Here is a 22,274-nt window from a genome sequence, read left to right as displayed (position 1 = left end):
GATATCAGCCTAGGACCCAGAGGGTGGGTAGGTGGAGCAAGTATAAGGCAGTGGGAAACAATGGTAAAGGAAATCAGTCCACATCAGCACAAAAGGAGCGTGGGAGCAATTCAGCTTTTGTAAATTGTTGCATTAAAGAGTGAACAAAATAGTATTTTGGAACTCCACAGTGGTGTTACCAGCATTACTGCTTAACCAGTAATCTGAACCCAGCAAGATTACAGCTGGTGCAATGAAAGTTCTGTAAAATGACTTTGACTTTGCAATGTCATTTTGTCATGGCAGCTGCAGTGACAGTAGCTAAGTGTATGCTGTAGGCAAGATGGGAGTGTAGAAGAATACTTCTTTTTTTGGAAATGGTGATTTTTTTTTTTCACTTCACACCTCTTCTTTCTTAAGGTATTGTGTTCTTAAGGTAATTATGTATTTTTTGTCTCTCCTTCCTGTGAAACTCCTTTCTGGTGTATTTTTCTGTTACAAAAGACAGCAATGTCTGTCTTTGTCTGCCACAGGTGGAAATTTATGGTCTGATTTTTCTATATCTATTTTTTGCAGTGCTGAATAGCTACAGGTATGTTGCCATTGATTACTTAGTTACAAGGTGCCTTTGGAAATAAGGCTTGTGTGTTTTTTTCCATTCCTGTAGGTTATCAAGATGTTACCTGTGTAACAAATGGTGTTCCCATTTGTTTTAAGGATTCTTTTCTTGAAGATGAAGCCTAGTTCTGCATTTCTGTTTCTGCTTAGCTTCCATGGAATACCCCCCCATACTGGTTATTTAATGACAATTTATGTCACTGTTCTGTTAAGTGGTGGATAAACACAAACTTAAGTTCTTTATCGGTCCTTGGTAGCAAACTGCTTCTACTGTAATTAATGGGATGTATGAGTTTTTCATATGCAGTTAAGTCATATGCATTAACTCTTAAATGTTAATGAGGATAGATGACAGAGCCAACTCAATGATTCAGCTTGCTGCTAAAGGAAGGGGACAGTCTCCCTCGTGTCCCTTTGTATTAGCGACTTTAGTTGGGCAGATAGATATAAGCAATAGTGCTAATAACCAGAGTCAATTCTAAGCCGTCTTACCCACAGGTTCCACAATGATGCAGACTTAGGTTAGTGATAGCAGGAAGGAGTAAAGAGAGAGAGCTTGAGACTGATCACAAATCTTGGCAATGTTAGCTGAGACTGTGTTGCTTGTGGTCTGCTTTGTTGAGTGTACTGGGAAGGTATTGATAACTGATATGAGAATGCTTTTTTCTGTCTTGTAGAATGTGGAAGAGTCTTACCAAAGCATTCAAGTAGCTACAGCTTGTACTCAAAAGAAGCAATCTTCATCACCACAGTGAGAAGACATTAAATGTCATTAGACCTATTTTATGGATGCCCCTTCATTTTTAGTCTCATAAAATGCAAACCTTTGATGTTACCAGCCATCTTTAATGCCTTTCATTCAAAGTATTTCGTTGGCATTTGCACTCCCTTTGCCTTTTTAGGGCTTACCTATAAATTGTCTGAAAAATCTAGGCTGTGCTATTGTTGCAGAGCAGATGAGTTCCACTCCTTATCCTCTACTTCAGTACAGAGCTTTATATTCTGCTTTGCTTTGTTACTAACAATGTGTATGCACTTTAGAAACACCTGAACTGTAAAGAAGTCTTACATTAGAACTGTCTCTACTGTAGAGAGAAAATAAAACCCAGAATAGGTAAAGCTCACCTTATTAAGAAGATGCTGTCTTGTAGGAATGAATGGGGAGTACTGGATGCATGAGTTAGCATGGTTGTGTATCACAGCTGAAAATAGTAGATTGTGTTACTGCTCTCTAGCCCCTGCTTCTCATTTTGTGAAAGCCTGTTTGAAGTGACCCAATGCTTAGTTGATCTGGTCTTGAAAGAAAGATTGAAATGCTGCAGAAATTTTTCTAGTTACATAATAAGCAAAGAGGGATAAGGAGAATCTATTCAAGACCTTTAGGTAAGGAGATGATTAACCTGGGTTGGATAGGACCAGTTACTAAATCAGTACTTTACGTAAGGTGTTTGATAAGGGTAATAATATATCAGTAGCTAGTGGAAGTTGCATTCATAAAAATAATTACATCCTATGTGAACCGCATTTTCACTTGTAGGTGAAAGTTGACATGTGATGTGCCACAGGGCTCACTTCCTGAGATGGCATCACTGAGCAGCAGTCGAAGGAGTGCAAGTCATGCACTGTGGGACCAGGGAGAAGAGCTTCTGCCCTTGCCTGGGTGCAGGAGTGTCATGGTTTAAGCCCAGCCAGTAACTCAGAACCACTCAGCCACTTGCTCACTCTCCCTCTTCTTCCTCCCCCCACTCCTGCAGGGATGTGGAGAAGAATAGAAAGAATGTAACTCCCATGGGTTGAGATAAGAACAGTCCAGTAACTAAGGTAGAACACAAACCACTACTGCTGCCACCGATAATAATAATGATAAGGGAAATAACAAGGGAAGAGAATACAACTGCTCATCACTCGCCAACCGATACCCAGCCCTACTCGAGCAGCAATCTAGCCCTTGCAGGTAACTGCCCCCAGTTTATATAGTGGGCATGACGTGCTGTGTTACGGAATACCTCTTTGGCTAGTTTGGGTCAGGTGTCCTGTCTCTGCATCCTCCCAGCTTCCCTTCCTCCCTGGCAGAGCATGAGACTCAGAAAGTCCTTGGTCAGAGTAAACACTACTGAGCAACAGCTTAAAAACATCAGTGTTATCAGCGTTGTTCCCAGGCTGAAAGTCAAAACACAGCACTGCACCAGCTACTAAGAAGGAGAAAAATGACTGCTACTGCTGAACCCAGGACAAGGAGCTGCTCACTGCAGCACAGCAGTAGGCAGGTGAGACTAGTTGGCTGCAAGATGTCTGACATGCAAATGCTGAAGTAAAGAATTCTTGTAAAGACAGGGGAGCACTGGTAATAAGTTAAAATTCAAGGAGCTTTTTTCCACCTGCTTATGTTTTTGCCTTCCTCTGAAACATTTGGAACATGGTGAAGGAGAGAAAACTGGGGAAGATACACTTAATTTCATGGTGTTCACATCCCAACTGAAACTGGGAATCTTTTCAGGGGCCTGCTCAGAGATTTTCTGATATTTGAGTTAAACTGAAAACTTGCATTCAGGTCTTGAGCTGGGTTCTCACTTACAAAGAAACTTTCTTCCAGGCTATGATTGCAGGGACTATGCGGACTTGATGTGTCTTTCTATGTGATGTAGGACGTCAGTCCCTGAGATAATTTTTGCATGTGTCACTGCAGCCACTAGTGATGCATTTAAGATGTTGGTGATGCCAGATCTTTTCTGCCTTGCTATATCCCAATGTAATTTTTGTGGCTGTGGCTCTCATGTTGTAGAGTGTCCCATGTTGCTTGTGATGGACAGAGTGATGACTTGTTGTGGTTCAGGGTGTGAACTTCGACAGATCTAGTACATGATTGTCTATGAGTAAGCAGGACTGGACATGATAATCCTGTGTCCTTCCTACATGATTTCACAATCAGCTTAAAGGGATCTAAGACAGGGTTGCTATTGTCACCTTTCTCGATGCCTACGGCGTTGCATTTCTTTTACCTCAATGTTTACTTTGTGTGACCCTCAATGCTTTTGGGTGCAGGTTGGCTGAAAAATAGCTTATTTTTCCAAAAGACTAAGCTTTGAGCTGCTGTGACATATCCTGCAGCTGCCAGACCTGCCAGCAGTGTTGCTGTGGGACTTCACACTGAAGCTTTCCCATTTAGCTATTGCTGGTGATTGATCAGTGTATGTGGATCAGGAGAATGCCATTATGATTCTGGCTGGGCATTGGGCACAAAATGAGGCTTTACTCCTGAAAGATTTCTCACAGGAAGCAGCATTTTTGTGCCTGTTGCCAGTGTTCAGCTTTGCTATGAAGTCTACAGTGTCAGTACTTTTAACAGTTTTTAGGCAGGTGTGGAAGGAAACACAAACTAGGCTTTATTTTATGCAAGATCAGAATAGAAAATCCATTAGTCTGGCAGAAAACCAATCTGAAGTGTGATTGAAATGAAACGTGTTTTCACTAGTTCTGCTGCTTAAAGACGATTCACATAAGTGAATGACAGAGTTGATGTTAGTTTAAAAAGCAAAACATTAAAGAGATACTGCGTAAATAATTCAGGAAGGGTGGCTGCAGAGATGTGTTAGATCTGATACTGAATACTGCCAATGGGTAATTTTACAAGTAGATGTTCTAATACAGTTTTAAAAACTCTTTAATCTGTTTTTAGGATGTCCACTTTTTTAAAAAAAGAGTTTATATTTGTCTTAAAATCTGCTATTCTCTCCCCCATGTCTACTCTAAAATGTACGTGCAGAGATTTTTGATGCATTCTGGGGAGTTAGGGTTGGTGTTCTAAAATGGACTGGCGTCAGAAACAGAATTTGAAATTTAATGAAGGTAGCAGCTAGTACCTCTCTCAAAATTTGGAAGTTTCTCGAAGTACCTCTGCAGCATAGAGTCTTGCTCGTCTTTTGTCACTTACTTGGGCAGAACTGCCATCTGACAGGAACAACAGTGTTAAACAGCAACAGTAACAAAGAAGAAAAGGCCACCAAATGCTGAGCAGGATATAGCCAATTTACCTAAGAGATGAATCTTTCAAAAGGATGGTCAACAGAAGGCATAAAGGATGGGGAAGATAACAGAAACTTCTCTGAAGGAAATCCCTAACAACAGGAAACATCCAGCTAAGTATAAAACTTTGTAGCAGAATATAGGTGAGTAACCCTTCTAATGTAAGGCAATTTATATTTGTTTGTGAAATGGCATATGGGAGTAATGTAGCTAGAGTAACTGCAATTATGTAAGCACAGAGCCGTGGGAAATAGGAAGGGTAGAGCTGGTATTTCCCAGGTAAAGCTTAAGATACCATCTGTGAAATGTCTTGATTTAATTACCCTCTGAACTTCAAGAGCAGCATTAACAAAAGTATGCCAAGTGATTCTGAAACATAGAAGTTTCGTAACTGTGCCTGAATATGTAAGCCAGTATTACTGTAATTTCTTAAGCTAACATTTTGAAATCAGACCTGCGTGGGTCAATGCTTTCTGCAGACTTTCCCCATCTTCCAGTGGGCTCTCTGGTGTGGCGGGTGCCCCCATCATTACCTACTTGCCTGCTTTTCACATTCCCCAGAACCTTGGGCCTGCCTTGGGTGGAAATTATTCCATTGACGTTTGAACTGTATTGTTTTACAGGGGTCCCTGTAAAGGTAGCTTTTTTGTCTTTCTAATAATTAGCTTTGCAAGTTCTAGTGCAAATTCTTAAGTTACCACTGAGTTTTGGAATTTTTTTTCTGAAGTGACAGAGCTTACATTAGATTGTTTCACTTTCCTTGGTTTTCTGTCAAGTTCCTTTGCTTGCTTGTTTTGTTCAGTAGCCATCAACACAAAACACTTGTAGAATTATTATTTAAAAGCAAATCTTGGTATCTGTTTTAATGTTTAAAAAATATGTAGGGGGAATAAATGAGCATCAAGAATGGCAAATATCTGTCGTGTGGGCTAAGCAAAGGAATGTGAGAAACTTCATGTGCTCATTTAAAAATAAGGAATGTTTGAGGCATACCAGTAATTCCCATAACAAGAATCAGTAATAGTTTTGTGTGCTAGCTGAACTTGAGCACTTCTAGCAACTTGTTACAAACTACTTGTCATCATGAGATATTCATGTATAGTTTGGTGTGGTATTTGTGGCATTTTTGGCTGTGTAAATGATCTTATCAGCTACCTTTGCCTCTTCAGTAAAAGTAATAGTCCCACTTGAAGTTGATTCTGCCAAGCTGGATGCCCTAACTGCAGTTAGTGGTCTCTTTCAGCTGTCTGCTGAGCTGCAGGGGACCAGAGTCCAGCAAATTACTTCTGTCTTATAGCATTTCCCTCCTTTGCCTCACTTACACTCTCTATTTTCATAATGGTAAGGATACAATTGTTTAAAGATGCCTTCAGATATTATGTTAGTGCAGTAGGCTTGAACCTAGGTGAACAATATTACTACTCCAATGGCATTTTAAAATAAAAATATAGAAAAGAAAAATAGCCCTAATTTCTTTGTAAGAGCTGAGTACATTTCACATGCTTTTGGGGTGGTTTCAGGGCTTGTTTTCTGAATGCGTGTGCTTGAGAAAACTGCCTCTATGTTCTAAAGAACTTTTCAAGCTAAGCAGACTGAAGTTACATGACTGCATTTTTTTAAGTTTCTATACATTTCTTCCAATATGTCATTTGAAAGAACCTAAGTTTGAAAAAGAGTCAAATTTGTGACTTCCCTAATTCTGAGAATGTGAACTTTCTAGACACTGTTTTAAGAAAAAAATTCTCTAGTGTTAGTGCATTTTAGTTGCATTTTTTAATTTTGTTAAAAGCAGAAAGTGGAATATTGGAAATAAAAGTGCTGATGTGCTGATTCTGTAAGTACATTAAAAGTTATGAAAACTAAATACGTATTTTCCTGACAAAACTGTGGATATACAAATGATTAATGTTCAGGTGAGTTTACGTAATGAAGAACTAAAGCTGTGTATTTATGAAGTGTCCTTCTCTGCCCAAAAGTCTTTATCCCTACAGGCCAAATATTTCCAGTCTCACATTAGAGGATAAGGTCTGTAGACTTCAGAACTGCTAAGTGTTATGGAAGATTGCATTATGATCAAAGTGTTATCAGGTTGCTCCTTAACAGGGTGTTGTACTGTAGAAAAGCAGTTGTTAAAAAAGGCTGTGGGTTTTTTGTTGAAGCACAAGCTAATTGTTTATTTTGTGAGTGGCATGTGAGGTTTTTTGATGCTTCTATTAAAGAACCAAACAAGCCTTAAATGTATTATTTTCCAGTAGGTATGAATTTGTGAACTAAGTGTAACAAGGCAAGACAAAATACTTTCCATACTACCATCAACCCTACTTGTAGGCAGTTAACAAAGAATCCTGAAATGCTAACAGTAGTGCAAACATTTGTTCATAGAAATGGACTTCCAAGGGAAAACTAGGTACCTAATTAAGAAAACAAGTAGAATTGTAAAGCACATTGAAAGCAAAGTAGTAGTGTTATATATGAAAATTGATTTAAAATGAACCTTTTAACTGTAGAAAAGTTCTGAACAGCACTGTGTTTCTTGCAGATATTACTCCTACTCTTAAAGTAGTTTTAACTTATTGTAGTTTGTTTACCTTCAGATTCAGGGTAATTGATCAGTCAGTGGGTCTTTGTGTTGAGGCTGTGGCTGCTTTCTGACTGGTGCTTCATTCTTTCTAGGATAGTAACTAAACTGCAGAAACTTCCAGAAAAAGTTTAGCATCTAATGTGGAGTTTCCTTGCTTGGTTATGAACAGAAAAGAAACCTTGAAGGCTGAGAGGCTTGAAGTATATCTTTGCTCTTGTGAAACATTCTATAGGGGGAAGAACTGCAAATGCTGGAGTCAGGGGAGGTGGGACAAATGCCTCTCCATCAGCATGGCAGGGCTGGGAAATGTGAGGATTTGCTATTTTCACCTGCTGTCTTTCTACTAGAAGCAGAAGCAATCTGTTGGAAGTAGTCTAGTTCCAGATAAAAAACTTGCGTTAGATTCCAATAACTTGCAGTCATTAGAGTTTGTTTAAACACTGACAAAACATTTATTGGACTCCTAATGCAAAAATAAAATGATGTCAACATATCAAGTGATAAACGTAAAGAATTGTCTATTTGTGAGGTTGCAGTTTTCAGGATGAGAGGTTTGCACTGTAAAAGGGAGAAAAAGTCAGTCAGTGCCCCAAGCTTATGATAAATGGCATTTTTTTTTGAGCTAGCATGCACACAGAATTTTCTGGATTTTTTGGAAGCGCGTTTTGAAGCAGTAGGTTACTTCTTTCGTTTAGGTTTTGGTCAGCATGCTGAGCTACCTAGTCTGACTTGGTTCCAGTAACATAATCAGATGAGAGTGGGAAAACTGACTAGCAGTAAAATCAGTGAACTCCTTTTATTATTGAAGAATTGATTAAATATAATGTAATATTGGTATTCAGTAAATATATTTAATAAATACTCAGCCATGCTGTGCACAAGGTGTCTGTAGACTTTGGTAAAATGTTGTCCTGGCTCCTGAACCAGGTACGTCCTATTTGCCATGTCTTGTCTCTTGATAGACTGTTCTCATGAGACTGAAATGGCAATACTGGATTTTAAAGATAACTTATTGAAATCAATGTAATTATTGAAATAAGTATTTACAAAGTACAGATTTTGTAACACTTCCCCCAGCACCAGTTACAGCTGAGATGCCTTGCTGTCATAGTTGGGCAGCCTGAAATACTTGTGTACAAAACAGGGTTGGTTTTACATATGGTTGCTGTAATTTATAGTTTGGTTTATGGAGCAAAATGGAAGGGATATTTTAATTTGTCTTTAACCATAAAATATTTTCTGTCTTGTGATTGCTGGTCCCAAAAGGAAGAGGGCCACTTAAGTTTCCATTAGAAAAGGAGGAGGATATCCCATGCTGCTTCTTATTTTGTCAGCACCTTCATAAATACAGAACTTTGTAGCAAACATTGTAATATAAACATAGGGAATGTGAAAATGGTCACCATAAAGGCATTGACATTGAGCTGGGGAATGCTGATGCTGGAGTATGGTATTTCTGGAAAATGTGAACCTTAAACAGACTAAGAGGGGATATTTTCTGAACACAAAATTGATGATGGTTTCAGATGTTCATCAGGCACACAAGACAGAGGTGCAAGCAGGAGAAATGATGGCAAAGTGAGAACTGGGAAAAGGTAGGTCAGATTAACTCTAATGAAGGGAAGCTTGTCTGTGTTGCATCTTGTGATGGAGGATGGATGTTGTGTACTTTTGAGGCACCTAAAAACTCCTGTGAAGTGGCAGTGAACAGGAGGGTGCTTATAGACACGGAGATAAGGGTGAAATTGTTTTTTTGGGAGTGTTAAGGTAAGGATAAATCAGAAGATGACAGTGGGGAGATATGAAGAGAGATGCATTACCATCATGAGGGTAGAACTGGTTCTCCAAACCTCCACCTGCCTTAGTCTGAAGGAGATGCAGAAGGGCAGCCTGAGCAAAGAAGCTGGTTATCAAGATGTGCTACAGCCTGAACTAATAGAGGTGTGACTAAGTAGTGTGAGGATTGCACAGGGGTATAGAGGGAAATCATATGGCAAAGTGAAATCCTGAGTGGGAATAGGAGAGACACCCTTTAAATGTGTTGGTATTTTTCAAAAGTATTTTCCAGGTGGAATGAGGCAAGAGCAGGGCTGATTAGTGTTTGATTTTGGAGGAAAAATCAGCATTCGTGTAAGTATACTTCTCTGAAAAGTTTTACATATGTAGGTGGTGCTGCAGGCAAACTGGATATGCTGGATAATTCTCGTGAGTTAATGATATTACCACTGGTGCTATGACACTTCATGATCCTGGTGTGGAAACAGTTGATTCATCAGGGTGTGATTTCCATGCAAATTGTAGCATAGCTAATTATTGTATTTAAAAGGTGTATGCAGACATATTGGCACCTTTCTCCTTTCCCACCTACCTTAGAGATACTTCTTAGTTAGAAAAACTAAAATTTTCAACACTAAAGATTGGAAAGCTGAACTTCATCTTGTAACAGCGACTTGCTCTGTCAAGTGGAGATGGTAGTAAAACTGAACTTAAGCAGCTCTCTTTATTTATATTTACCCCTTAACTGTAATGGTTAACCACAGCATGGTTTCTTGAGATAACACTTTATAGCATGGAACCATCTTGTGTGGTATGTAGAGATTACAAAGTCATATTGTTGTACATAACAGCTCAGCTATAAATTAACCCTAAGCATAGTGTGATATGGTCAGTAAAAGCTCCCTGATCTGTATTTCACATATGGTGCTCTATTGGCCCCATATATTTTTCCTTTCTGTTTTCTGAATATCTTTTCCCAAACACTTTATTGACCTTTATTTTATTAATAAAAAAAAAAACAAATCCATATTTCTGTTTTGGTTTGTTTCCCTGCAGGCAGCATCATAAAATCTTAATCAGGTGAAAATGGCCTTTAGCAATCTGACATCAAAGGCTGTTCTACTGTATGATGAATGGATTAAAGATGCCGGTGAGTCATTTAAATCTTAAACTTGCTAACTTTCAATAATTCTGAATAGCAATGCATAGCTATTCCAGGTATACTGTTTATCAGCTTAAAGTAGCTGTGTCTTCCTGTAAGTATTTCTAAGAATTGCCAAGTTACCTATTGACATTTTGAATTATGAAGAACAGACTATGTGCATTTTAAAAAAGAAAAAACTCAAAACCCATCAAGTTTATGGGTTAACCTTAGATTGAGTTAAGTACAGACAGCGATTCTTCTGTCATAATCTCTAGTTTACCTGAATTGTACAATTTACATTTTTTTTCTATGCTTCTGAGTGCAAAGGTTTAATTCTTCTTTACTACCAAATAATGGTGTTTTTCACTTACTTGAGCTAGGTGTGTGGTATTTTGCTTTTGCAAAATACAAAAAAAAAACCTTGCTAAGTCACAGTATCTCAAAAATTAATCCTCAAAGTAATTAACTCTGACACAGTTCTGTTTTGAAAAAGAATGTTAGTCTCTTATTGCAGCTGGTAACAGATACGAAAGTGTGCTTTAATGTTGTTGTTCTGTAGTTCTGAATACTTGCCAAAAGAGAGATGAAGATGATTTCAAGTCTGGGGTTAAGACCCATCTGTCACAGTAGAAGAGGCATGTTCCTCACTGTGGTAGGCACATAGGGAGAGGGATTAGCTGGCTGCTGGGGAAAACCTGAGAAGCAGTTAAGGTTTGATCAATAAAATTACAAATTTATCTTTTCTAGTACAGCTGAGAACCATTTGTCCTGTTCTGCAGAGCCACAGCATACAAGTGAGAAAGGAGTTTCATCAGTATAACTCCTGAGGGGGAAGTGGATTGGGATAGAGCTGGATTATGGAGCATTTCTGCTGCAGTGTACATGACTTCGGAATCTGAGCTCCTTGTCCCCCTGTCTACCAGTGCTTCTGTTTGGCTTTTCATGGCATACTGCTAGTGGTGGGATGTTTTGTCAGGATCAACTTGGGAAGACCAGTGGGAAAATTTTGGTAGTACCAGTGCAAGGGGTGGATGCAGAAAAAGCAGTCAGTTGTGAAGAGCTGGTGATTCTCTTGCAGTTCAATACATACAGGAACCTAGTGATGTGTTTCACAATCCTTGTTGGTCTGTGGGCAGCACCACTGGGCACATGACAGGCTGTGAGCAGCATTGTAATATGTGCTTTCTCCCTCAACCTGTTCTAAAACTTCCAGTGGCTGTAAACAAAATCAGACAGTATCTTAGTTGGTATGTTTCTTGAATGCTGTAGGATGAAAAATCAGCCTTCAGACATTTGGCCATGAATTAAGCACTTAACAAAAATTGCAGTGGTATAATTTCACCCCTAAAATACAGCTACAAACCATGAAAGCAGCAGTTTACTGAATCACTGGGGATTGGACCAGATGACCGTCGAAGGTCCCTTCAAACCCAAACCATTTTATGATTAGTTAAGTTTGGGGTCATTCAGAAATAAATATTCCAAAAGTTGGGTTTTAAAAATTAAAACTAATATATATGTTAAAAAAAAGAACATAAAGTGCCGTACTTATGGAGAAATATGGAAGTCTTTGCTGAGCGGGGACCGAGTGATGTGCCACAGAAGGGTGCACTGGCGTTATAGTGAAGCTTAGGAGTGCCTGCCAGCCCCAGCTGCAGGGAGAGGGAGTGGGGTGTGCATAGGAGGAGGACTCTGCAATACTTCTGTCAGGGATAACTGGACAGAAGCTGGCAACATTTTTGCAGTTCGGAGGCTTGTAATATGAAAGTGTGTGTTTTATGGTGCTGTGGTGATGTGTCTGGACTGAATAGGCATAAAGCTTCAAATACTAAACTATGAATACCAATTTATGGGACAGAAGGTCTTCTAACTTTAAAATCCTTTTGCATACTATTTTTAACACCATGCAGCTTATAAAGCTCAAGGATCTTGAAAAGAGTGGCTGCTGCCTGTGGCTTTAACCCATGAAATAAGGTTCATGCTTTTCTAGAAGAATGAAATCTCACACGGAAAAGCAGCCTCAGTGATCTGCTTGTACGCTGCCTTCTTATGCTGTCCTCTGAGCCCCGTTCGTGTGTCAAAGCACAGCATTTTCATGGAGAGCCCTAGTTGTGCCACTCACGATGGTTTCTTCTGTTTATTGCGTGTGAAGAATTGATGCAGAGAATTGTTGAATCCTACAGGTGCTAAATCTAGTCAGTACGGATTTGTGATGAATGGACTCTGAAACATGATCAGTGACAATAAAAAAACATGATTAGTGAAAATAAAAAGCTATTAAGAATTAATTACATTTCTGTAGCTGGTTTAGGATGTAAGTCCTGGAAAGATCTGATTTTTGTCTTTTTTTTTTTCCTTTTTCCTGTCCTACAGATCCAAGGCTGGAAGGCTGGCCACTCATGTCTTCACCTTTTCCAACAACCTTTATCATTGCAACATACATTTATTTTGTCACTTCTTTGGGACCCAGAATCATGGAAAATAAAAAACCTTTTGAACTGCGGCAGATAATGGCATTTTATAATTTTAGTGTGGTGGCTCTCTCTATATATATGACTTATGAAGTAAGTATTACTTTTATTTGTAATGTATTTATATGTTTTTTGTTGCTAACTACTAACTTTTCTTAAATCTATTAACAAAATTCCCACTCTGCACTTCTCAAAAAGCTATTATTCTGATTTCTGTAATATATTCCTCCAAGCAGTATACTAGACTAGTTCAGATGATACTTGAAAAAAAGGAATAAGTCATACCTAGAAGGAAAGATTATAAAATATTTTATGTGTCATTATATGTAATTTACAAAATTAAAAATTCTCTTAGCTTATTTAATTTCCCTGGGCTGTAGTAGGTAAAGCAGACTAATGTTTTCCTTAGTCTGTTGTAACTATTTCTGTCCTATCACGTAATAATCAACACTGATTTTTCAGACACTGTATAGGGTATATTTACTATCAAATAAACTTCAGATGTATCTGCCTTTTAAATGACAGAAGGTAACAAAATCTAATCTTCATCTTAAAAAACCAACCAAAACAACCAAACAACCCTCCCCAAAATAAAAATTTAAAAATCCAACCAAAACAAACAAGAAAAAAAAACCCCAAACCAAACAAAACCCAAAAGAACAACACCCCTCTCCCCAAAACCCAAACCATGAAAGTCTTTAGCATTAATTTTTCTGTATCCCAAATATAGCAAATGCTTTTGTCTAAAAAGGAGATTTGCTGTAGTTCATTGCTCAAGCAAAATGTCACAAAAGCCTGATGAGATGTATAGTATTATGGATTGAATGACTTAAAAATCTTTGGTATAGACTGAATACAACCTAGGTAGGCTCTTTAATTTGCAGCCTTAATCCTTAAGATAGCTAATGTCTGCTGAGTTTTACGCTTTGTTGGGTTAGGTTTTTCTGGTGGGTGTTTGGGTTCTTTTGTTTTGGGGTTTGTGGGTGAATATTTGGGGTATATTTTTTTTTGTTGGTTGTTTTTTTTTTGGCTGGTTGTTGCTGCTTTGGTTGTGGGGTTTTTTTTTGTTGGCATTCTTTTTTGGTTGGTTGGTTCTTAAAGTGCAGCTATTTAGGAATAGTGTGAATGATAGTCTCATACATTTATTTGATGAAGCATCACTATGCTAGTACTGACCCTCTGTGTTAAATATGGCTGTGTGGCTATTTCAGGCTTGGCAAACTAGTAATGAAAGTTTTCACATTGCACCAAACTGGCAGGATACCTTTCTGTTAGCTCAGTCTGCATAAATTTCATCGTGATTTAACAATGAACCATGTAACATTTCTTTTAACACCACATTAAAGGCAGTGCAGCAGCAGCTGCTTTGTGTCATGTTTATTTTGGGGAAACTGGTAGGCAAGATGTCCATGTTTGCTCTTTAGACTTTGTTTGGAAAGATCACTGAACTTTTCTGATTTGGAGCCAGGTTGGCTTTAGAATCATAGAATAGTTAGGGTTGGAAAGGACCTTAAGATCATCTAGTTCCAAACCCCCTGCCATGGGCAGGGACACCTCACACTAAACCATATCACCCAAGGCTTCAGCCAGCCTGGCCTTGAACATCGCCAGGGATGGAGCATTCACAACCCCTCTGGGCAATCCATTCCAGTGCCTCACCACCCTCACAGGAAAGAATTTCTTCCTTATATCCAATCTAAACTTCCCCTGATTAAGTTTTAACCCATTACTCCTTGTCCTATCACTACAGTCCCCAACAAAGAGTCCCACCCTAGGATCCCTGTAGGCCCCCTTCAGATACTGGAAGGCTGCTGTGAGGTCTCCACACAGCCTTCTCTTCTCCAGCCTGAACAGCCCCAACTTTCTCAGCCTGTCTTCATACAGGAGGTGCTCCAGTCCCCTGATCATCCTCGTGGCCCTCCTCTGGACTTGTTCCAACAGTTCTATGTCCTCTTTATGTTGAGGACACCAGAACTGCACACAACACTCCAAGTGAGGTCTCACAAGAGCAGAGTAGAGGGGCAGGATCACCTCCTTCAACCTGCTGGTCATGCTCCTTTTGATGCAGCCCAGGATACAGTTGGCTTTCTGGGCTGTAAGCGCACACTGCTGGCTCATCTTCATTTTCTCATTCACCAACACCCCCAAGTCCTTCTCTGTGGGGCTGCTCTTAATCTCTTCTCTGCACAGCCTGTAGCTGTGCCTGGGATTGCTCCAACCCAGGTGTAGGACCTTGCACTTGGCATGGTTAAACTTCATGAGGTTGGCATCAGCCCACCTCACAAGGTCCCTCTGGATGGCATTCCTTCCCTCCGGCGTATCAGCTGAACCACACACCATCGGCAAACTTGCTGAGGGCACACTCAATCCCACTGTCCATGTCACCGACAAAGATGTTGAACAAGACTGGTCTCAACACCGATCCCTGAGGGACACCACTTGTTACTGGTCTCCAGCCAGACATTGAACCGTTGACCACAACTCTTTGCATGTGGTCATCCAGCCAGTTCTTTATCCACCGAGAGGTCCACCTATCAAATTGATGACACTCCAATTTAGAGACAAGGATGTCATGTGGGACAGTGTTGAACGCTTTGCACAAGTCCAGGTAGATGACGTCAACTGCTCTACCCCTGTCCATCAGATCTGTAACCCCATCATAGAAGGCCAGGCAGGATTTCCCCTTAGTTAAGCCATGCTGGCTGTCACCAAGCACCTTGTTGTTTTTCATGTGCCCTAGCATGCCTTCCAGGAGAATCTGCTCCAAGATTTTGGCAGGCACAGAGGTGAGACTGACTGGTCTGTAATTCCCTGTGTCATCCATTTTCCCCCTCTTGAAATTGGGGGTTATATTTCCCTTTTTCCAGTCCTCAGGAACTTCACCTGTCTGCCATATTTTTTCAAATACTATGGACAGTGGCTTAGGAACTTCATTTGCCATCTCCTTCAGGACCTGTGGATGGATTTCATCAGGTCCCATACAGGTTCTTAAGATGGTCTCGGATCAGATTCTCTTGTACAGTGGGCCCAAGGTCTTCATTCGGCAAAAAGCCGATTCTTTCCCTCTTTGGAACCAAGCCATTCGGTGGGTGCTATAGTATTGTGCTGTCTGGGTGGTGTTTCAAATCTTGTTTTATTTAAGCAACTGATTCTTCTAGGAAGTTAAATGGACTAAACTCCTCCATCTGTTAAGAGAGCTAAACCTCCCTGCTATCATGCATGAGTGGACAGTGATGATCAATGGATGAGAAACACTTTATGAATAGATAGAAGATAGAGTAGTCCTAGTGGATGCCAAGCTTTAATTTATTCCAAGAGAAAATAATAAATTATGTTTGTTACAGACAGTCCTTTGATCATGCTTATACTATTGATTGTAAACCCCTAACTCTTGTTGCTTATATCAGTGAAAGACTAAATGAATCATGCTGTTTAACTGAGGAAAATTTTAAAACTATGAGACAAAATATACAGTTCCTTGTGTTTCATAATATATCAAGCCATATTTTTCTGTTATGCTGGTTTTCTTACAATATTAAGATGCCATGCTAGTTTCTTTTTTGTATTAAGGTGGTTGACTGTGATAGCAATTTTCAGAAACTATCAAAATATTTGCTTTGTTTTTGTGGTCTGATTTACGCAGTAAGTTGCCTTTTTAACACTGGTTTTGAGAAGCAGCTGTTTCTCCTCTTCAGTTACCAGTGCTGAAATTACGGGTGTAGGAGGAAAGTTCTTGTCCATAGGTGTGGTCCTGGAGTTAGAGATTCATTAATTTGCAACAGCAAAGGATTAGTGGGTAGCTAGCCCACACAGAGGTAGGTGATTGACACGGCTGTGAATTCAACAAGTTTTTAATACTGTTTTTTCATTCTGCTTAGTGATTGTAAAAATAATCCTAAAGTAATGAAACTTCCAATTTTTTTCACTTTTCTTTGCTTCAGTTTCTTATGTCAGGTTGGGCCACAGGGTACTCATTCCGGTGTGATATTGTTGACTACTCGAGGTCACCTACAGCTCTGAGAGTAAGTTTCCTTAATTGTTATGCTACACTGACTTTATGTTTAGGAATGGTTTTTGTACAACCAAATGCACTGCAGTAGAGTGGAATGCACTAAATGGAAATAGCCTCTTGCATAATGTGGAGCATGTGAATTAACTGGAGGGGTTGGTTGTTTGATAGAAAGAAAAAGGCAATGTATTTGTTGGCTTGTTCCTTCTGCTTTTAAAATTCCTTCAGGATTAAATGTTTTGTGTTTTTAAAGAAAAACCAGACAAACTGTATATTTTAATATTTAATGTGTGCCTTGTGACACTGCTTACTCATCCCACTACTTTTCTTTATATACTTTATTTTTTTTATGCAGCTGCTTAGTTTTATTTATGACTCTTACGGTTTAACAATTTTTGGCTTTTACTCTTGCAGATGGTACGAACTTGCTGGCTTTACTACTTTTCCAAGTTCATTGAATTATTGGACACTGTAAGTATTCGTAGCTTAATAAAAGTATCGATGTTTCCTTTTCACAGTAGAAGAACAGGTGCTGTTGGTGACTGAGGAGCATAACCTGATTTTTATTTAGCACTTCAATCTTCAGTCAGTGGAATAATGTCAAGGTGTTTACCCTTACTATTTCTTTTCATTTTATTGTCCTATTACAGTGTCATTTATTTATTGTCAGGAAAAATGTTAATAATGAAACACACCTTTAAAAACTTAGGGAGCCATGATAACTTGTCTGTTTAACAGCCGAGTACACTAACCTGTTGTGCTATGTTAATGCTGTCTCAACACTGCAGATAAAAGAACACCTGATCATGGTGAATCTTTTCCATGTCATTTTCAGATTTTATCTTCCACATTCAGGATATTTGCATCAGCAGCTCTGGATGCAGCACAAATTTGCCATATATATACATACCTGCTCTAAATTCCTGTGTATATCTTGGAGGTCATGACTATAGATGTGTTTGGTGTCAGGCTGGCACTCTAACCTGTTTTTAACATCTGAGCAGCAATGCATTGAAGCAGTCTGCAGAGCTCACTTGCCACCAGCAAGCGTCTGCTTCCCCTCTTCCTGCGACCAAGACCTAATAGTTGGGGCTGTTCAGCCTGGAGAAGAGAAGGCTGTATGGAGACCTCATAGCAGCCTTCCAGTATCTGAAGGGGCCTATAAGGGTGCTGGGGAGGGACTCCTCATTATGGACTGTAGTGACAGGACAAGGGGTAAAGGGTTAAAACTTAAAAAGGGGAAGTTTAGATTGGATATAAGGAGGAAGTTCTTTACTGTGAGGGTGGTGAGGCACTGGAATGAGTTGCCCAGGGAAGCTGTGAATGCTCCATCCCTGGGTGGTGTTCAAGGCCAGGTTGGACAGAGCCTTGCATGGTGACATGGTTTAGTGTGAGGTGTCCCTGCCCATGGGAAGGGGGTTGGAACTGGATGATCTTAATGTCCTTTCCAGTCCTAACTCTTCCGTGATTCTGTAATAGGGTTGGCTTAGCTATTCTCAAGCCAGCTTCAGAGGGTTGGAATCAGCTCTGATTTAATTTCTGTGGGGCACAGCAGTGGTGATTCAGGAGCTGGCTCATGAGCAGTTCAGATGTTATACATCCTGTGAGCAAAGTTAGCCATCTAACTTTCATCTGCAAATACTCATGATTCAGTGCTGGAAGATCTTACTGACTGCGCCAAATGGAATGGTAATGGAAGGGCCAGGAATGCTAAAACTGGAAAAGCCTGACAAGTTTAGTCCTCTATTTACCTTTACTTCACTGCCCACTGGTTAGACTGCTCCTTTTTAATTAGTCCTGGGCCTGAAATTTCTGTTCTTTGGTTTGTTTTTTGTTTGTGGGGGTTTTGTTTGGTTTTTTTGTTTGTTTGTTGTTTTTTTTTAATTTGTTTTGTTTGAATCTACCCAATCAGGTACTTTTTTCTCATCAGCTTTCTGGATTTATTGCAGAAATAATTTCTTAGCTGTATTGAAGTCAGCTGTTCCCAAATGTTTTCCCTGACACACCAGACTTCTTTTCTTCTGTATTTATTTGCTTGCTACCTGATACTACCCTTTGCATGGCCTGACTTCATACGCAGTTTTCTTGCCCTGTCTTCCTTTTATGCTTCCCTCAATGTCTGTCCTTTAAAATGTGTCCCCATCAATACAGCTAAGAAGATGTACATATATTCAGTTCAGTTTTGCCTTTTTCCAAGAATAACCAAGTCAGTGTTCATAAAAAAGTACTATTTTTCTAATCAGATATTTTCTACTGTCTGTGTCTGGTGCTAGGCCTTGGGCTAGTTTTCCCAAATGGCCTTGTGTTAGTAGCTCAGGGGACTTAAAATCTAATGCTTCTAGATACTTCTCAGTCTAAGCAAGTCCACCTTATGCTGTCTGTTGCACATGTAAGTGATGGTTCAGCCTTGGAAATTTGCTTTCAAACGTTGCTCTGGCTTTTGAGATGTTACAGCTGAATTTTACATATGAATTTGATTACTTTTGAAAACTAGTCTGTATCTCCTGAGCCTCAGTTTCTTCTCTTCTCCCAAGACTAACTGTGAAGAATTGTTAAATGTATAGTAGTGGGCAGCTAGCACTAATGCATAGTTTTCTCTGAGTATGTTCAGCTTGATTATCTACTATAACATTCTGTTCATTAAAAATCTGTTTCAGATTTTTTTTGTGCTGCGTAAGAAAAACAACCAAGTTACATTCCTGCATGTCTTTCATCATTCCATCATGCCATGGACCTGGTGGTTTGGAGTCAAATTTGCTGCAGGTAGTGGAGAGAGAGTTGAAGTTGTACATATCTTCTGATAGTAAAAGTTAACTATGCTAGACAAAAAAATATTGCAAACATCGCTGTTTTAAAATTTAGGTGTCTGCAGTATTTCATGAAGCATCTGAGATCACCATAATTATTTAAATGGGTGGGGAATACTCAGTTTTCCGATTTGACAGCATTTTGTGCAGTGTTGTTTCTTCTTAGGGGGGTGAAGGGTGCAGAAGAGAACTTATATATGCAGAGATGTGACTGCAAAGACCTCAGGCAGGTGACTGTTGAAATGACTTCAGAGCCATCTGTCCCCCTTTGTAGCTATTTTTGCTGGCTTCAGGTAGTGTAACTGGGGCATGTTTACATCCCATACTTTGACTTTCACAAAACCACAGAAACATTTTTCTGGATCTTATTTACTACAGAAACTTATTTGAATTTTACTGAATTGAAAGTACTTGTCTACTCCCATCTTACCTTCACTTTCTCCTTTCCTGCTCTGTATGCTGTAATATTAGTGTGCACCTTTAATAAACAAAGGTTGCGGTGAGAATAGCCTGATAAGCACTGAGTGGAGAAATGCAGGGTCATTTAGCAATCCATCTCTATGAGGCTGTGGGGTTTGGGTTTTTTTTTTTGAGTTGCCCCTGAAAAATAGGGGTTTTGTGTGTTTCTTCACTCATGTTCTCTGGCATGTTTGGGTTTTGTTTGTTTTTTTTTCCCCAGAAAATGGGTGACAAATTGATGAAGAGAACCACTGCTTATTAAATCTGATCTGTCACGAATACAAAAGTAACAAGTGGAAGCAGTCCATAGAATTGGTACATTGACTCTTCTGACATATCCAGTGTGCAGATTTTCCTAGTGTATATAAGAATACATTTCTGCTGGATTTATTGAGTTTTTGTTAATAGGAAGCTGGTGGTTTGATCATGTCTTTTTCAAATGTTGCTGAGTAACTGGTATTTCAATTCGTTAATGATGAAATTGTGAGTAGGTTTCTCAGCATACAGTTTGGAAAACACAAAAAAGCACAAGCAACTAACAGTCCTTCCCCTTCAATCTCAAAAAGTTTCCATTTATAGGTGATTAAGTTTCTGCCTTTTATCTAGACATCAGATCAATAATACCAGCTATAGGCTTCTGATTTTGCATCAGGTTCAGATTTCCCATATGATAATTTGACAAATACTTTCAGCAAAGTATGCAAGAACCATTTTGTCCACTGCTAATAATAGTAATTCGTATATATGCAGAGCTGTGTTTGTTCCTACAGCTGTATTGCTTATCTTTACACTAATCTTTCCAAATACTTTTCTGTTTGATACCTTAATTTTCTTTACAAGAATTTCAGTCCCGCTGATGATTATCATGTATTCAGTTTCATCACTGTTTGTCCTTCTAAATGGTGGCATTGATCAAATTTCCAACCTGGTAAAAATCCAATGGGTTTGGATAAAGATTTTGATTTTTTTTAATTTTTTTTTTATTTTTTTTTTCTGATCTGATTCGGACAGGGAATTGTAAAATGGAGCTTATGTATGGTGGTGCTTTTTGAGGCATATTTTTGTACTGTTAGTTGGGTGTTCTTTCCTTTTGTTCTGATTTAACTATTTGTTTTTTCTTCTCAATATTCACTGTGCAAGCCAAAAGAAGTACATATATTTGAATTGTAAGAACACTTGAATTATTTTTAAAAATATAAATAGCTAAGTTTCAAAGAAAGTTTACAATCACGGCAGGGGGAGTTATGGTCTATCAAGGTGGAAGATTAGTGTGAGCTACTAAAATCACAAAAGATGTTTTCTTTTTAACTTGAATGGTACTTAATGGAAAATTGTCTTTTTTTTTTTTTGTTTCCTTCTCTCTAAATGTCTATTTTTCTGTCATCTTGCTTTCTTCTCATGCTCACTATTTTCATGTTCATATTTTTCTTAAAAATATTTTGCTGGTTGCTGCTTATTGCATCATTATTACCTATAATTTCTTGTGTTCATTAAAATAACACAGTTTTGAGCAGGATCATTTAACTCCATAGTTGATCCAATGGAAAAGGAGAAGTATTTCTTTACTTCCTTTGTGAAATGTTTGTATCTTACCTATTTCAGTCATGAGTTTGCCATAAGTAGGGCTACTTGGTCTTATATTTCCTTTTCGCTCCAAGAATACTTTTGTGGTGGATGATGGACTTATGAGATCCTCACTTAGGTCAAGATTCCAAAAACTTACTATGTGAAATTGTAATTCTTTCCCTGGGAATCTGGAAATCTGTGTTGGGGAAATAATTATTAGTTATCCTTTAGAGTTCTGCAAAGTTCATTGTGATGTTGACATAGGAAAGAGGTGTAAAACAGGAGTAACACTGTTTCTCCTATATTCTCTGAATTTCCATCATGTATATGTTTTAATAAAAAACAATTTAAAAAGTGAACCAAAAGAACAAAAAATTTCACTAAAATCTTTTACAGATAATTCAGTCACCTTGATTTTCTTGCTGTTTTGGAAATGCTCAGAAACTGGTACAATCCCACAGAATGGGTGTCAACTCAATTCAGATTAAATACCTTGTGGGTTAATCAAAGCTTGTAGGGTTTGTGGTACATGTTTTTTCTACCCCAAAACAAAGCACTAGGACCTGAGGTAGATTTTAAATACCTGATACAATAATACTGCTACTGTGTTTGTTTTTATTATAGGTGGTTTGGGAACATTTCATGCACTGCTAAACTGTATTGTCCATGTTGTCATGTACACATATTATGGAATCTGTTCTTTGGGACCAGCCTATTATAAATATTTGTGGTGGAAAAAATACATGACCACTATGCAACTTGTGAGTAACTTGTTTGATATAAAGACCTCTCAAAGCTGATTGTAGCTAACACAGAATTAATGCAGTACATTTGTACTTCA

The 22,274-nt window shown here is 38.8% G+C and overlaps 1 protein-coding gene across 3 annotated transcripts in view; it reads left to right on the top strand.

The window, feature by feature from the left end:
* The window catches only part of ELOVL7 (ELOVL fatty acid elongase 7), a 34,201-nt gene that overhangs the window by 9,595 nt on the left and 2,332 nt on the right, over positions 1 to 22,274 (top strand). For all 3 annotated transcript variants that reach the window (XM_034072635.1, XM_005151928.3, XM_031051507.2), the window contains exons 2-7: positions 10,034 to 10,127; positions 12,495 to 12,685; positions 16,534 to 16,614; positions 17,016 to 17,072; positions 19,259 to 19,364; positions 22,058 to 22,194. In XM_034072635.1, the coding sequence (XP_033928526.1) occupies positions 10,064 to 10,127; positions 12,495 to 12,685; positions 16,534 to 16,614; positions 17,016 to 17,072; positions 19,259 to 19,364; positions 22,058 to 22,194 (636 nt within the window). In that variant the 5' untranslated portion in view covers positions 10,034 to 10,063. The remainder of the gene's footprint in view (positions 1 to 10,033; positions 10,128 to 12,494; positions 12,686 to 16,533; positions 16,615 to 17,015; positions 17,073 to 19,258; positions 19,365 to 22,057; positions 22,195 to 22,274) is intronic.

The sequence above is a fragment of the Melopsittacus undulatus genome, chromosome Z, assembly GCF_012275295.1.
Source record: "Melopsittacus undulatus isolate bMelUnd1 chromosome Z, bMelUnd1.mat.Z, whole genome shotgun sequence".
In the NCBI taxonomy this organism is placed as follows: domain Eukaryota; kingdom Metazoa; phylum Chordata; class Aves; order Psittaciformes; family Psittaculidae; genus Melopsittacus; species Melopsittacus undulatus.
The sequence above is the reverse complement of the archived record's forward strand: the minus strand, read 5'-3'. Positions and strand labels throughout refer to the sequence as shown.